This window comes from Montipora capricornis, chromosome 11, assembly GCF_036669925.1.
Source record: "Montipora capricornis isolate CH-2021 chromosome 11, ASM3666992v2, whole genome shotgun sequence".
In the NCBI taxonomy this organism is placed as follows: domain Eukaryota; kingdom Metazoa; phylum Cnidaria; class Anthozoa; order Scleractinia; family Acroporidae; genus Montipora; species Montipora capricornis.
This window is the reverse complement of record NC_090893.1, coordinates 28,507,985-28,525,484: the sequence shown is the minus strand read 5'-3', so window position 1 is coordinate 28,525,484 and position 17,500 is coordinate 28,507,985. Positions and strand designations below refer to the sequence as shown.

General features: G+C 39.2%; 3 protein-coding genes across 4 annotated transcripts in view; all 3 read right to left on the bottom strand.

Annotated features, from left to right (window-relative positions):
• Positions 1-17,500, bottom strand: part of LOC138024668 (spliceosome-associated protein CWC27 homolog) — a 57,880-nt gene that overhangs the window by 21,997 nt on the left and 18,383 nt on the right. Inside the window, exon 10 of one of the 2 annotated variants that reach the window (XM_068871881.1) lies at positions 8,939-9,037. The exons of the other annotated variant lie outside the window; for it this stretch is intronic. Coding sequence (XP_068727982.1) covers positions 8,939-9,037 — 99 coding nt within the window. The remainder of the gene's footprint in view (positions 1-8,938; positions 9,038-17,500) is intronic. 2 annotated transcript variants of the gene reach the window in all.
• The window catches only part of LOC138024670 (spliceosome-associated protein CWC27 homolog), a 73,122-nt gene that overhangs the window by 55,153 nt on the left and 469 nt on the right, over positions 1-17,500 (bottom strand). The window contains exon 1 of the mRNA XM_068871885.1: positions 17,475-17,500. This exon is cut by the window's right edge and continues 469 nt beyond it. The gene's annotated coding sequence lies outside the window, so the exon portion shown is untranslated. The remainder of the gene's footprint in view (positions 1-17,474) is intronic.
• Positions 993-4,002, bottom strand: LOC138024665 (uncharacterized). Its single transcript, XM_068871878.1, has one exon. It carries the CDS (start codon positions 3,369-3,371, stop codon positions 1,326-1,328), a length of 2,046 nt encoding a protein of 681 aa, XP_068727979.1. The 5' UTR covers positions 3,372-4,002; the 3' UTR covers positions 993-1,325.

The window sequence follows — 17,500 nt, the reverse complement described above, 5'->3', positions numbered from 1 at the left end:
ATAAAATTACGGTCCTTTATCCTTAGTGATAACTCACATGATTGGAATTGTTTCACCCAAATAAAGATAAACGATGGAATACGAACAGAGTTCAATTCCCTCATGATTAATTTTGAGCCTTTAACGTGAAGGACATTTTCTTGTAACTTAAGGGTCTGACACAATAGTGGCTGTTTGACATCATCAATTTATTTTGAAAATAAAAGATTTTAGTGGATCTGTACTCGATCGACTATTTATAGCATTTTAATAACACAACGTACTTGCAACCTACAGTACAACACTGCCATGATCGCTTCGATTCACTTGACCACGTGTCCTCTAATTTATGCTAATACATTACAAAAGATATTGGATTGGAGCGACTTCTGTAAGACCTTCAAACAAAAAGTGCAAGAATGGAAATATGCAAACAAAAACATGTGGACTAACAGAAAACAAAACAAATGCTAACGACTTTTAAGCAAACAATGAGAGACAAACAGATTTAACCACAGCAAGCTACAGTGAGTATGTATACATAGTCAAACTATGCTAGTACTTGCACAATGATATCATTAATTTTTCTTATCAGAAATGAAAACCCATTATTAGATCCTCTCAAACATTGGTCTGTAAAACAGATTCCAAGCATTCGTGGAATTGCCCTATTCAATACAATCAATACAATCTTAATACCAATGACTAAAATGCCAATAATATCACTTCAAATTCTTAATACAATGTTCAAAAACAAGGTATTTATAATTTCCCTTATATTTTCCTTCAATTTAGGGTCACACTGTTGAAAAAATAATTTCTTTTGGTCTACTTAGCTCTATTTCAATGTGCTATTCATTTTTACAGTCTTTTCATCTCGATGGGACTTTCTGGGAAAAATATATGCCATGAAAAAACAGCCAATTTACTGAACATTAATTTGTCAAACCTAAAACAAAACAAAACTAGCACACATTTTATTCAATTTTTCTTATCTCTAGCCTTACGATCAACTTCTCCTGACAGCGATGCTACTACATGTAGGTGCACACAAAACCAGTCTTTTTATATTTGTACATTTGCAAAAGTTTGCCTAACACAACATGTGTTTAAATAAAATCAAGAGGTTCCAATAAAGATTGCTCCTTGTAAAATTTGGAACCTTCTATAATTAAATGCTAAAAGCATTTTTAAAAACAAATTTTCACAGTTTTCTCAAATGCAATGTTCAGCAACTGAACTTAAATGGCATTTTTGTCTCAAAAATTTCACATGTAGAGACAGTGATAAACGTAAGTCAAAACGCTTACAAGCTAATCAGACCAATCAAGTATCTAGAACAACTCTTAATGTTGACCAAAATATTTACGCAAAGTATCCTTTATAAAATCAATCACATCACTCCCTGGCACTGCATTGCTTAAGTTGAACTGGGAATGAGTCTCTAGTGCATCGTACAGTTTTAACGTCAATAAATTCAATGGTGTTTGGCGAGGGTCAATCTGTTTCATTGAGATTCGGCAAGGGTCAGGGCTAGAAGATGTTGCACTTCTTATTTCCTCATCAGAAACACCAAAAATGGTGCTAGTTTGCAAAGACTCTCGTATTTTCTCAATTTTCACCCTTTCCTCTAAAGTTAAAATCTCTTTAAAGTGCTTCTGCATTGCGACACCTACAACCTTTAATTGACCTTTGACCCAACAAAGTATTGGGCCACCAGAATTACCACCATTTAGAGCACAGTTCAGAATTGTGAATGTTTGCCTTGCAAAATTCATCTTGGATCCAGAAACGTGACCACTCACAAAAAGAGCTGTTTCACCTGTGTGACTCATAGGAAAACCAAAAGCAAAAATTTGCATCCCTGGAAGTAGAGGTTGACTACACAATTGTAAAGGAGAGATCTTCTTTGCTTTTAAGTTTAGCCCATCTTTGGAACAAAGCAAAGCTAAATCTCTACGTGCATCATGGTGAAAAACTACACAGGAACGTTCTTTAATGACTGCATTAAAAATAGTAACTTCATTTGATGCATCATTCATCACATCTTCAATGACATGCATATTTGTCACCACAAAATGTTCATGAACAATAATGCCAGATCCATGATCAATTTCAACTTTCTGAGAAGCTTTATTGTACTCCTCTGTGATTTCAGCCCTTGCTTTAATGGCAGTTTCATATGTTCCCTCTAGGAGCAAATCACCAAGCATTTTGGAATCAAGACGATCAACTTCCTTTTTAATTTCAAAAATGTTGTATGTCTGGTTGGCCTTTGAAACCCTACTGACCTCTTCTTCTTCACCCTTCTTGGAAAGTAAAACTTCATTTTTCACTGCAAATTCCACTGGACCGGGTCCTGCAAAGCAATCCCTCACTCGGCGCTCTGCTGCCATCCTTGAATATGTAACACTAGCCCTTCCATGTCTTATCGCTTTCTTCATTTCTTCCTGTACTTCATTGCTGCACTTTTCAATTACCTTCTTGAGGTCATGTGCAGCAGGACAATCATCTTCTGGGTACTTTTGAATAGCCTTCTTTCCATCTAAATATTTAACTGCTTGGTCAATATCAATAATGCTGTATGAATCTCTACGATGAGGATCTTCACAAGGCTTAAAGGGAAAGATGTCATTAACTGGTAACCAGATGGCATTACTGTAACACTCTTGAACTCTTGAAGCCGCGTCATACCCTGAATATAAGCGAGTTTCGTGTCTTTCTAGCTCAGCAGCTATACTTTCCCTGCGGCTGGCTCGATTTTCTTGAAAACCAAACGGCACACGAAGCCCTTCGCCATTAGCTCCATAAGCAGCTTCATCAGTAGATATCTCAGGAAGAAGTAATGCATCATCCCAGAAATGAACGGAATCAAAAATTTCAGCAATTGCGTGTGAGCTATCGCGACCGCTATACACTAATCCTTCATCCCTAGGAAAGCCCCCAGCAAAGCAATCCCTCACAAGGCGCCGTGCAACAAGCCAAGAGTACTTTTCAGGATTGTCAGTCGTTTCTCGGCACTTTCTTTCAATTGCAGCTCTTCTTCTGTCAATCAACTCTTTCATTTCATCACACCGTGGTCCTGGTCTTGGGTATTTCTCCACGTAAGGCAGCTCATCACACCTCACCATTGCGTCGCGGATATCGAAGATGTCGAAAATTTCGTTTGGATCTCCATTCTCATCAGGTAGAAGCAGGAAGTTCTTAGAATGCAAGTATTCAAACAAGGGCTGGCTCACTCCTTCGTAACATCTACGCAATCGACTCAAAGCTTGCTCCCAATCATATTTCTGTCTTTCTGGTCTTCCATAAATTTTCACCTTCACACAAGCATTCAGGGCTTTTCGTCCTTCTCTGCCCAAAGCATCACGAACCTTGCCCATTTTTACCATACACAGACTAACTCAAGCGCGCGGGACGAAAGACTTTTCATACTTGATTGGCGCAGACCCATGTGCTGGGGTCCATGTGCTGATTTAAGTGCTGATTGGCGCCAAAAACGGGTCGCTGCGCTAGACCAATCAGAGTAGTCCTTGTGGACCCCAGGGGATAGAGTTGTCAATCAAAATTTGCCATTCGCAATGAAGCGTGACTTTCAACTACAGGATGTTCATGGGAAGAAGACAATTCAGCATATCTGTCTTGCGAAGATTTGTTTGTGTTTGCTCTAACCGGAGCTGGGAAAAGTCTGCCCCGTACGATTTTTATCGTTTACTTGGAGAGGATTTCAATGCTATAGTGTTCGTAATTGTTCCTCTGATTATCTAGCAATCTCTAATGTCACTTGTCGTGGCCTTAGAGCGTCATATGTAGAAGACGATTGTTCAAAGCAAAGTTGGAGGACATTTTAAATCTTAAGTATAAACTGGTGTCTGGAAGTCCCGAGGCGATTCTCAACAACTATTGACACATTTTTCGTCGACTGAAACAAAATATTTTAAAATGTGTCTTCATCGATGAGTCATTGCATCGCTAAATGTAAGTTTCACTAAGATGTATCTCTACTTCTATTCCCGGTCTAGCACGTCTCCTACACCTGAAGCCTACCTGATCTTTCATGAGTGAAATCAATTGACTTTCTTGACGATTCGAAGCTTCCCCTTACTCGTTAAGCTTCCGAACTAGTTTCCGTTTCTATCAGCACAATTACGGCACAAAGTGTTGTTCCAAAAAGTATCACTGGAGATCTCCTTTCCAAGCGGTGACTCGAGATCGAATTAAGCTTTCGTTTCATTTTGTCTTTGTTTCTGATGCTTTTAGCATAAAGTAAACAAATTTCCTCTTTCGAGAGAAACATGTTCGATTGTTTTCGTGGGATTGCGCCACGTGCGAATGATGTCATACCTTTTTGGCGCGAAACGCAAATGAAAACCTTGCAAGCCAGACAAGTCGACCTCTCGCGACTTTCATTGCTCGCTCATCCGCTTGGCGTCCGAAAAATCACGCTTCGCTCACCAAAACATTTTCCCATGGGATTCTCGTAAGGTCGACTTATGGCAAGTCTATACCATACTCTGCACGGGTAAGATGATACAATAGCTAGGTAACCGGGCCTCCTCACAGGCCGTCCATGCTCAGTGAAGAAAAAAACCCAACATGACCTTAAATACACGTTCCTGTTTTAATTAAGGCAGTTTAAGCGATCAGTGCTTTCAGGTTTGCCTGTTGTTGAACATGAGGGTCAGTCGAGTAAGTTAACTAAAATTTTCACTAGATTTGGACGACGGAAGCAACTGCAACATTCAGAGCATTACAGAGCCAGTTACAGCACATTGGTTGGAAGCTTCGGAGTTGATAAACTAGCTGCCCTGCAATGGGCGGAAAAAAACAAGTAAAAAAAAAAAAAAAATTGGAATCCTCGGTAAAACCGGTGGGATGCCCCACCCATTTAGTTACAAGAACTCCTTGGAAGCTTGTAGGTAATGTTTTAGGCTCTCTCTCTCTCTCCAATTCCTCGGAGAGCCTTAGGGGTTCTACAATGTCATGTCCTGCCAATTTGAAATGCAACTGTTGATGTTTATCCATGTAATCCATGAGAAGGATGATGAGCTTGTTGCTTGGCAACTTGTTATTTAATGATATGCAAATAATGGGTGGCTCTATGGTAACCCTGAGTTTTTGTTTGTCTTAGGGAAACATCTTACCGGGAAACTGCAATTTTCCTTCTAACAATTATTCGACTTTTAACCTGTTAGAAAAAAAACGTTTTGATAAGGAGTCATGTCTTATAGTGAACAAGAATGACAAATTTCAATGTTAAGAGACCATGTTGGACTCGGTAGTGCAAGTAAGCTACTAGCCTTAGGGTATGTTCTAGCTTTTATGTCACATCATGGCCTCAATATTTTAATTCTGCCATTTTCGCAAATTTCCTACATAAATTCACAAGACAATTTGAAGCTTGCAACTGATACAGTTGAAGGCAACACACATTGATTGGCTAAGTTGACAATATACAATGACAGAAGCTGTTCTTAGGATGGTCTGAGGAAACTAATTCAAAAGAGAAATGCGAGTTGTAAATCTCAAAGTCATGGGCTCCTGGTATGCATAATTGACTAATAAGTTACCAAGCTCAAACAGCATCTTCCAGCACTAATCACCATCTAACACATGAAGATATTTTAGTCCAAATTTGAAAAAAAAACTTCAGCCTTCCAGTTATTACCGACCAAAATATCCTGGCCACCACCACAAGACAGAACCCCATGGATATGCTCTGCAGCAGTTTCACCCCATTTAGCACTGGCCAAGAAGACCTTAACTCAAAACAAGTTTAAGATGCGACAAAAATATTCAAGAGATCACCTGCCTTAGCATGGAAATGATCAAGTGTATCAATGTCTGATGAACAGAGACAATTATTGGAGAAGCAGTGCTACTGGGATGTTTGACCCACAAGCGTCCGACCTAATAGTCACCCAGCTGTCAAACACAAAGACACTTTAACAGAGAGAACAAATGAAAGTTTTATAGATTTGAACTGAGGTTATGTGGTTCTCAGTGAAAGTGATCATCGCAGTTGCTAAAAAAGCCTGAAGAATTTCATGCTTGAACTTGCCTCAAAGCCATGCAGAGCAATTGCAAGACATAGACCTCTTTCATATAAAATATGAAATAAATAAAATATTCTTTTGTTTTAATGCTAACAAGCCTTTGTAGCCTCGCTATGATGAGCAAATGTCAAAAGAATATTCATTTTGTTTCAAAATGAGGGCAGTTATTCTAATTAATTAACATAAGTACAGAAGAATGTAAAAGGCTGGTAACCTTTCTGGCTGTCTTAATTGGTGTTTTAAGAAGAATCTGCCTTACAAGAAGGGGTTTCTCTCAACTAATTAATCAGTAGGTAGTTATGGGGAATAGTGTGTGTGTGGATGGTGAGTTGAGGGAAAATCATAAATGAAATTTAGAGTTACATGTATATGGTTACAAAGAGGAAAAGTAATTGCACAGCAATCCCCTTACCTCAAGTTGGGGTTAACAAATGAAACAAACTCTGTGTGAAAATAAAAGTTTTTAATTCAAAAACAACCGGAAGTACAAGAGTATTAGAAGGAAGGAGGCTTTAAATGATAATGATGATAATAATAATAATAATAATAATAATAATAATAATAATAATAATAAAATTTGGAACAGAAAATTTTTTAAAAATTTTTTCAAAGCCTCAAAAATTAAAACGAAAAATCTTTAGTAGTATTGACATTCGTCGTTCTTTTAAGCATATAAGATGATGAAGGGAAAAATTAGCTTTGTTTACTTGTATTAGATTGGAAATTTTTCGTTCTTGTAATCAAACACTGAAAGTAAATGTCGAAATAATCTGTGTGGAATTTAGATGAGACTTCTTCTGAAAATGCTAAGACTAGTCTGTAAACCATAAGAAATAAATAACATGAAATTGTAAGGCGGATTCTTCTTAAAACACCAATTAAGACAGCCACAAAGGTTACTAGGTTATCTGCTGCATCATATATTCATATTAAACAACAAGCCACTTTGTTAAAGGGGCAGTGTCACATAATACCCGGTAATAATTATTCAAACAATAAAAATTAGTCAAACTTCAAAACTACTAAAAAGACATCTTTGCATCAATGAAAACCAAAAAAATAATGCTGTAGTTTAAATTTGTTGCTAATGACCATTGAAGTGCACTGAAGCTATTCTTTGTTGTTTGCAACCAAGGATGGAGAGGATGGTAATGGATTGAAACTTGAAAAAACTGGCCAGTTTTTTCAAGTTTGGAGTCAGTGTCTTCATAAAGACACCAATATTTAAATTCAAATAGGTCTTTGTGACATATATATATTTTATATCTTGTCAGTGGGTTGTTAGGAATGCTGTACGTGTGAGCTACATGTAAGGTACTAATTTAGATTTTTACCCATTTTTGACCTTGAAAAAGCAAATTAAGGATGACGGTGCCCATTTAGAGGCTTACTCTGATCAACATTTTCTTGTACTTTCAGCCTTTTACAGGAATTTTATGATACATTTGCTAAGAAGCAAAGTTTCGACCTCTGTCCCTTGAGGTTCCTGTGAAGAGCTTGACTCTGCATTTGGTAGGGATCAGCTTTTCCGCAAAGATGCAGAAATGTTTTTCTGACAGACGGCTAGCACTCCTTTGCAGTTTTTACTGCTGATGTGATGTGGTGTTTATGTTTAAAACCCTTTTTCCTGGAGAACCATTTTGTAATTTTCATGTATTTGCTGAAATATTTGGGGACTTGCACTTGAAGTATGTCCTTCCAAGTGCGGGAGTAGTTTTCACCCTTTACAGTATTGATTTCTTTCCTGTCGTTCCGATGTGGGGAATAGGGCAGCCTGTGATGATTATGATGATGATGATAGCAACTTTATTTATTTGATTCAATGAAAGGGAACTACACCAGAGGTTATCCCTATCGAGGGCATCTGCCGCAGATGAATGTAATTGATAGTCAATTTTGATGAGGAAGGAAAACTGGAGAAAAACCTTCAGAGTCAGATTGAGATCAACTGATACTCAGCACACATATGGCATCATGGCTGAGTCTAGGAATGAGCCTGGGTCACAGGGGTGGGAGGTGTTGTTGACAAGTGCTAAGCTACCCTGACTACTCCCCCACTGTCATCAAGCTGTGAACTGACCATTTAAAAATCAATTAATGAAATGCCAGAGAGTTTCCACTATTTTGAAACTAAAATCTTTTGTGTAAGGTCATAGAGTAGGCATACAAATACAAATGCACACAAGCTGCTGAGATGGCATGGAGTTCACATAAGAAAAATATCTGAAAATCCCCCTTTTTATTAGTCAATAATGGACCTCAATGGCAACATATCTATCCAGCTTCACTTGTTCCTGGAATATGAATTATAATAAAAAGTGATATTATTACTTCCAACAGGAAGATGAGCTGATTACCAGAGAAGAAAGGGAATTATTGGTAATAGTGGCCAGGGAGTGGAAGAACTCAGAACAGAATGTACTAAACAACCCTTTTGGCCCCTCTTTAATATGCTTAGTGTAGTGTTTGCTCCTTTATGTTTGGTTAAATACATTAGTAATTAGATAGTCTATAATAATAATAAATATAGCTTTGGCCAAGCCTACCAGTAAAAGCGGAGCCCCCGTTTCTAACCCCAGAAAGCAACATAGTGTACATGGAAATAATCATGCTTCTGCGTAAAGTGCAAAATTAATCGTGATTACTGTATACAGGTCACAGTCATCAAACACCTCTGAGCCGAACAGCAGTAAACAAACAAGCCTTGCAAACAATAACCAACAATAATAAACAACTGAAAGTGAAATTACATTTTCGAATTCTAAGCGTCATTTTGTGTGGAGCTGGCTGAAAAGATTTCCCTGGCTAGCAAACTGTAAATTTTGTTTACCGTTTGTTTTCTTTGGAGTCCACTGTGGGCAAAATTCGAATAAAGTCAACAAATTGTACAAAACTCCACTCACACTGTGGACGTCTGCCATGTCACGTTTTACCAAACATGCGAGCGGGAAACGTGAGATGCATAAATTTTCAGTGACTGCGATGGATAATTTCCTGAGAATCTGTCCAAATTGATCAACAGAAAAACAAGTTAAGAAACGCACAAAATAGGCAAACAAAGCCTATAAAAAGCCAGCTATCTAACTGATAGAGGGCACAATGTAACAGGCGTTCAAAAACAAAATGAACCCGGGCCCAGGTCAAACATTTAAAACCTGAAGATTACTACAATCTTGGACAGAATAAAATGGAACAGCAAACCCCCATCCCCCCCAAAGCAAGGATGAAGCCGCGCAAAAGCCAAAATGCGCCATTTTCCCATCTATTTTGTCCAAGATTGTATGGAAGGTGTCAATGTCACGAAATAGTGGTCACTCTCAATTAGAGAGTCATCTTTTAACACATTTATCGCTTGAAAACACTGGTCTGTGACCCAGTCACACGCGTCACTGACGGAGGTCCAGACTTACTAGATTCGGAGGGAACATTTTTGCACATCGTGTCCATGAGGTTAGAGAAACGCGCTCTTGAACAAGGCATTACTCTGAAATCATTTTAAGAGTTCTGCGACAAAAAAGGACCATTAATGTTATTTCTCAGCTGGAGTCACAAGACTGTGGACTTTTTATACCTCGCTGAAATACCATGCAACAATAATGAAAGACTGAAACTTTTAAGTTAGAACTTTTTTAAACTGTGTAGTGCACTTGAAGTGTGTTAAAATGACACGTTTGACATTTCACTGACGGTTTACAAAAGGTTTATGTGTGACTTACGATGGTTTTCAACGGTTTTCACCGGTTAATCACGATTTACAGCCAATTGAAACAAAAGTCACAGTAATTCACTTTAAATTGGTGCAAGAGCGTGAGGCCCTAAGGTCACATTCAGATTACTGCTGAGAAAATCAACACCAAGAAACTAAAAACATTATAATTGAGAGCAAATATTTTCTTGGAAGAAAAAGAATCACACAGCAGTATAGCGATTCAAATGTAAAGCCTCATTAAATGAATCTTACAGGAACTGCCTAAAAGAGGCGCCCATTCAAATATTTACTCAAGAGAGCAAAATTATGACAAAAGGCAACAGAAACCAGACCACGTACAACCTACATTAAAAATTTCCAGGGATAAAGGTTTGATCATAGTAGCACTTGCACTGGGGGTGTCCTAGGGCATGAGGTGTCAATGGGTTAACCAGTAAAAAACTCTGTCCCCTGCATTAACCCATTGACCCCTGGGAGTGATACTTAACACATTTTACTCTGTCTAATACCAGACGATTCTACTCGTCAACTGGGGGCATCCTAGAGCATTTAAGGTGTCAATGAGTTAATGACATTGATACAAAATTTTTCACAACCTTTGCTGTCATTGCATTACAATTATTGAATTGTGAATGGGTTTCCAGGGCATCATACAATTTCAACACCAATAACTGAGTTGCTGTCTGATGATCTGTTGCACCAGCAATGGTTGCAGCACCATGGGATTTGCGAATTTTTCCAATTTGAATTTGATCTTCTTCCGTCAAAATGTCCTTTTTGTGTTTCTCTACTATAACACCAACCACCTTCATTTCTCCGTTAATCCAGCGCAATACAGGGCTTCCAAAATATCCATGACTGACTGGACAATCTAACACTGTAACATAACGCTCTTGAGTTCCAGCAACACAGCCTCTTACAAAGAGTGCTTCTTCTCCAGGGTGGGTAAGCGGATACCCAAAGGAAAATACTTCTTGTCCGGTCAAAGGTTCTTGTTCAGACAACTGCAGTCGAGGAATCCTAGACATGCTCAGTTTTGGGTCACGACAGCAAAGCAAGGCTAAGTCTGTGTCTGGATCACACTTAACTATCTCACAAGGCAGTTCGTCGATGCCTTTGTTTGAAATGCGTACCTCTCGATCTGTACGATTATCATTAAGGGCGTCTTGTATCACATGTTTACATGTAATTATATAAACATAACCTGTTTTACAACCTAAATCAACTGTATCGAGTATAAAACCCGACCCATAGTCAATGCCACTATCCAGTGATCGTAAGCGTTCATCAATTTCATCATCAGAAGCAACCTCTTCATCTTGTTTTACTGGGCTATTTTTAGAATGCAGCACCATGGCATTTCGATCTCCGTCATCTATCCCCTCGGGAATGCTAGCCCCCAAAAGTTGCAATACCTCCTCCGCACCCGAACGAGTCTTTTCTTTACAACTCTTTCCTTCGCACCGTTGATTCGACTCCTGAGAACTGCCCACAGTGCTCGCCTTCCCTTCACCACAAGATTTAATGCACCGTCTTAACTCTCTCCTGACATCTTTTCTTCGCCGAGCACTTTCTTTATCAAAACTCCCAGCATCAAGTCGAAGTTCCTTACGGTAAAACTTAACAGCCTTGTAAATGTCAATTACGTTAAAAGTCGCTTTAGGATTTGCACTGCTCTTAACTTCTGAAAGAACGTGTGAAACGTCTTCTGTATTTAGTGGTTGAATGAAACAAGCGACAACTCGCTGCACGGCCTCGTCCTTGGTATAGTCACGCAGCTTGTGTCTCTCATAAATTGTAACCCGCACGCAGGCTTCTACAAATCGCCTACCAACGTCGCCTAAAAGGTCTCGGCTCTCCATCACTCATGGAGTGAGTGAGATTAGTTAGTTGTATGGCAACGTTACTTTAAAATTTGAGCGTTAGAACACTTCGAACTCCCTTTGGCGAATGTGCGCAATCGTCACTCAGGAAGGTAACCGCGCAAAAATAAGAAAGAAGAAGGTACCGGTACACAGGCAGCCCAAGCTCACGAGATAACACGTACGTGACTTCTAGTGGTGTTGTGTTACGAAGACGCTATTTACAAAGGTTGGTTTGGAAACTCAACGGTTTTGTTTCAAACGGTATAAAATGTAATGTTCTGTTAATAAAATTGACTTACCTTGTTGCCTCGATTTATTTTTTGCTGTTTGGCGGCGTCTCAGACCCTTTTAAGGCTTTTTTCACAAGCTAACGCTAATTTGGTGTTCCACTGCTAAGAGAAAGATAAGGCTGAACAGTCTTTGGCAAGATTTCCGCACAGGTTCCTACTTCATTATGCATACACTCCTTTGTTTCAAGAAAACAATAGCGATAACAATAGACGTCCTTTGGGACTGTGGCGCTTTGTTCTTTCTTTTTAGAGGTTTTTTTTGTAAGTCTATATGGACTTAAAAAAAGTCGGTCGAACTTCTGTCTGAAATACGGAAAATCGAACAGTTTTTCCTGCAATTTCGGCACTTTTCCTGCAATTTTACCCATTTTTCAGTTTTAGAATAAGCGCAACAAGTGGAGTTTCAAGCAATCGTTGTAATATGGTTCAGATTCGCAAACATAACAAACAAACCAAATAAAAGTACTGTCATAAGAAATTTAATGGCTACCTGCTCTTTTTATCGTGAAATTGTTCTTCCTGTCTGCTTAAAAATTCGCCGAGACACTGCAAAGTGTATATTTTCTTCCTTTCCTGTATTTAGGATCACGAACGGTGCATTTAGAGGGATTTTGCGATTTATCGCTCTTTGTAGAGATCGGCAATATGCTCAATGATACTTCCAAGTAAATAGCTTTGGTAGAGATCCATGGATGTTCCCGTACGAGGCATACTTCGTTTCACTCCCCATCATGTCTTTTCAATGCCCTGCTGTGGGCTCGTTTGTCTGGGTCGACGAAGTTTAGGCGATGGTTAACTGCAGTGAGATGATGTTAGCCCTTGTCTTGTAGGCAGTTGTAAACTTTCCGGCCACAGGTAGCTAGGGCTAATATTTTTTCAAGGAAAGTTTACGGTCAGAAAATTAATATGTGTTCTGGCGGATTGAAGGCTATCCATTGCAGTTTTTTCTTGAGCATCGCGAAACAGATCCATCTCCCGATGCGGCACTTTGTCTTTGCCAACTAACTGCGTTTTCACACAGGTTTTGGACACGGAAGACGAAAGTAAATTGTTTTCTTTGCACCACTCTATGCACAACTCTGGAAAGGCTATAAAGCAGGGACAATTTCCAAATGATCAAATCTCCCATTGCTGTGACCCTTTTACTTCGGTGGCCATCTTGATTATTACGAAGACACAAGTTTGCTTAAAAAGAAGGGAAATATGAAACGATTTTAATTGCAATGAACTCGTGCATGAAAGTTTCCCATGAAAGATGCACCAATCCGACTTTAAGCGTGGTGTTCTCTTCCACGCAGTGAACTTATAAGTGTGCCGCACGCACGGGGCATGAAGGAAAAGCAGGTCACAGTTCACAGCAATACTGGAAAACCTAAAACTATCACAGGGACTAACCTTAAGCCTAAACAGTGCCTTTAGTCGTAATTAGGGTTACGGTTAGCATTATTAAAGGGATGGGTTGTTTCAAGAGTAGTAAAACAGGGATCTCTTAACGGTAACCTACAAGTGTAAGTTCGATTGTAGGTGCTCGGCGCGGCACGTGTATATAATTACGTATCATTGTTATGTAAATAGTGAGCCAGAATTCAAAATAAATATCATTTTCAAGGTGTGAATTAGCAACTTGACACGTTAGCTCAGTGGTAAAGAACAGGGACAAGTAATCCAGAGGTTTACAGTGGGTCGGAGTTCAAGGCAAGCTGCGAGTGACATATCATGGGATCAAATGGCAGAAAAAGCCGAGTGGGATCTGGAAATATGAACAAGACGAAGGGATAGAAAGAGGAAACCTGGGACAAAAACGAGTAACGTTGTGGGCGATGAAGGGAAAGAAGAGAGAGAGGGAGGGAGAGATAAAATGAGATCCGTTTTTATTCATCCCGTAAGTACAAATTACCCATGTATATATTCGGTTCTCTAGGGTATACGTATTGTTCTACAAAACAATAGCGCGAATGAATAATTAATTTATTCTGCATGCATAATGAAGTAGGGACCCGTACGGAAATCATTCCCAGTCTTTTCCGGAGTGGCTGTTACAACAAACGGTACGTGATAAAAAAACTAGGGCTACTCGCCTTCATAAAACACGGGTTACACTACTCAAAATATTGCGACCACTTGAGCAGGATTTGTTGTTATACGGCAATCCATACTTCTAATAAACAGATGTATTGGCCTGACATATCAATAGCCGAGAACATGTAGTAGCATGAGGTTGCAAATTCCTACGCGAATTGCAAATACTAAACAAAGCACTTACGAGAGATAGAGTCTAAAAGTACTTACGAGTGACCACGGGTGACTCGTGGTCAGTGGTCACTCGTGAGTACTTTTAGACTCTACCCTTACGAGATGGTAATTCTATAGTTATTTCTAATCACTAATGAAAACTAAAAGGAAAGAAAACTAACCAACAATTGTAACAAAAAAAAAATTGACATACTGTGACATTAAAGGAAATCGGCTAAAATTTCTTCGAACAAAGTGACGGCTACCTGTGGCCTCTTGTTATGCAATCAACATGATTCTCAGTAAATGCAGGAAGAAACCAAAATACTAGAAAATGGCGTAATAGCGGAATAATAAATCCCGTTTTGAAAGGATTAACATACAATACGCGCCGACATTTTGCTTGTTGCTCGTATTTTTCCTCGCACCTTCGGGGCTCGGAAAAATACTACACAATTCGCAAAATTATAATATCCATGCGTATTACCAGAAACCCATAAGGGTTGAAACGTGTGACGCGCGTTCACAGCTTCCGAATATTCAGTGCTAAGTGCCATATTTGGAAACCCCTCGCTCCAATAGGCTAGTTTCGAATTGTAAAGGAAAGGAAAAAGGAAAGGAACTTTATTTAAGTGTCTAGTCGTTCTAGCGCTGGAGCGCTAATTGGGGACACTGTAAACTGAAATGAACAATGAAAGTAAATCAAGTCAAATGTTGGTTTTTGAGGAGAGGGGAAACCGGAGTGCCCGGAGAAAACCTCTCGGTGCAGAGTAGAGAACCAACAAACTCAACCCACATATGACGCCGAGTCCGGGAATCGAACCCGGGCCCCATTGGTGGGAGGCGAGTGCTCTCACCACTGCGCCATCCCTGCACCCCACACTGTGTGTGGAGCAACAAAAGAACAGAGTCGAGGTTCAGGGGAATAATTAGCATTTTGTATTGTTCAGAACAAAGGAAAATGCAAATTATTCCCCTGAACCTCGACTCAGTTCTTTTGTTGCTGCACAATTCGAAAATAGCCTATTAATTTCGCACGAGAGCATTGGTGGTATTGCGTCACGGTGTTCTTGCAAACTGATTGGTTCAATGTTTCTCTCTTGTTGTTCCACAAATATGGTACTTAGCAAATTGAATATTCAGAAGCTTGCTTCCCAGCACTCAAGGGGCCGTTACACGTTTCAACCCTTATGGGTTTCTGATGGGTTTCTGGTATTACACGTTAAACCATTCAAGAAGGTGTATTCATCCAGCTTATTTTATTCTGTTTATAACAACAAGAACTAAAATCAAATGCAACAGGAGCATGACAAAATAAAGAGCTAACAGTAAATACCTATGTTACCTTGCACATTTTCCTGGGTTTTGCTAAAAGCAGGCCCGCCACGGCCCAGCGGCCCGGCGGCCCGAAGGCCCAGCGGCCCGCGGCCCGCGGTGGCCCGGCGACCCAGTCCTCATTTTCCACAGTTTTTCTGTCCAGCGGTAAATCCACGCGCATGCACAGATCTGCATCGGGTTTGGGCGTTCAAAATGGACGACGGTGAGTTTGAATTCGTTTACCATTTTAATCATTTGAATCCTTGTTTCTGTTTGTTGTTGTAAACAGACGAAAACAACAGAGACTGACAACATGTTTCACTTAGCAACATGGGACGAAAGAAAGGATCGAAAAGGATTGACATGATTATTAAAATGGTAAACGAATTCAAACTCACCGTCTTTCATTTGCGCGCCCAAACCCGATGCAAATCTGAGCATGCGCGTGGATTTACTGCTGGACAACAAAACTGTGTGGGCCTCCGGGCCGCCGGCCTGCTTTTAGCAAAACCCCATTTTCCTCCGTGTTTAGAAGCAGGCATAAATCTTGGGTGGGGGGGTGGAAACGGTGGTTAAGTAGGAACGGAATGCAGGTTGCAAGTTAGGGTTAAAAAATATGTAGAAAGGTTTTCGCTTAATTTTGGTATTCAATTGCAATATCGTTTTCCCTTTTGTTTATGCAAGGAATCTATTTAGTCTTTTCATCACAAGCTACAGTAATTTATTTAAGTTCATAATCGCTACTCTTGATACCAGTAGTTTTATCGTTGTATTACTTTCCTTGCAATTTAAGGCTTATTTAGTGTATTTTATAGTGGAATTTAGTTCTCCCTCGCTCAATTGGAAATGTATCTAGTTTAGTTTTATTTGTACCTATACGTGTCTTCTGTAATTTAGCTTTGATTTTATCTCTTTCAGTTCGAACTGACAACTAGCGACTCCGTATCAAACTTTTGACTTGTCAATCTATCACGTTGATTTCTTCTGTCTCGTGGTATCGAGTTGTGACCTTTGTGCTAGGAACATTGATCTATGCCTCAATAAATCTGTTCATGTTACTTCCTTCACTTGTTGTTCCGTTTGTTTTTAAAGCTACGCACCATGATAAGTGATTTACTTGGATTTTCGTCATAAATTACAAATGATATGCAAATATTAGGTGGGTCTACGGTAACCCTGAGTTTTTGCTTGTCTGTGGGAAACATGTTACCAGAAAACTACAATTTTTCTTTCTAATAATTATTCAACTTTTTAACCTGTTAAAAAAAAAAAACGTTTTGATAAGGAGTCATGTCTTATAGTGAACAGGAATGACAAATTTTATTATTTATTAAAATTCATTATAAATTATGGTTATCATGAAACATGATCTTATGTTATACTAGTTCACTCATATTTATCTTCAATTTATTTAAATAAACTTACTTCACGACCTCTACATCCACTCAAAAACTTGCCTCCTTTAACCCATTGACTCCTAGGAGTGAGGCTTAATAGATTTTACTCTACCACTAGCCAATTTTACTTGTCAATAGGGGGTAGTTCAGGAGTCAGTGGGTTAATTTTATCTATTAGCATGACTTTTTTTTGTCATGGTCCAATAATTTTAGTGTTTAGACTGAATTTAGGTATAATGTCTTTTTATGCAGGTACACAATCCTCTGGCTGGCTTCTTTTAACCTGTAAAGGGTACTGTATTGTAACATGAATGGCCACTGTTTCAATACCTTAAGTTTGCTCTATTTCAATGTTAAGAGACCACGTTAGACTCCATAGTGCAAGTAAGCTAGGGTACGTTCTAGCTTTTATGTCATATCATGGCCTCAATATTTAGGATGGTCTGAAGAAACTGTAATTCAAAAGAGAAATGTGAGTTGTAAATCTCCAAGGCATGGGCTCCTGGTATGCATAATTGACTAATAAATTACCAAGCTCAAACAGCATCTTCTAGCACTAATCACCATCCAATACGTGAAAATGTTTTACTCCAAATTTGAAACAAAAATTTCAAGTTTCCAGTCCTTACCAACCAAAACGTCCTGGCAACCACCA

Coding starts and splice junctions, on each gene's coding strand:
- LOC138024665 (XM_068871878.1), bottom strand. CDS start 3,371: ATGGTAAAAATGGGCAAGGTTCGTGATGCTTTGGGCAGAGAAGGACGA.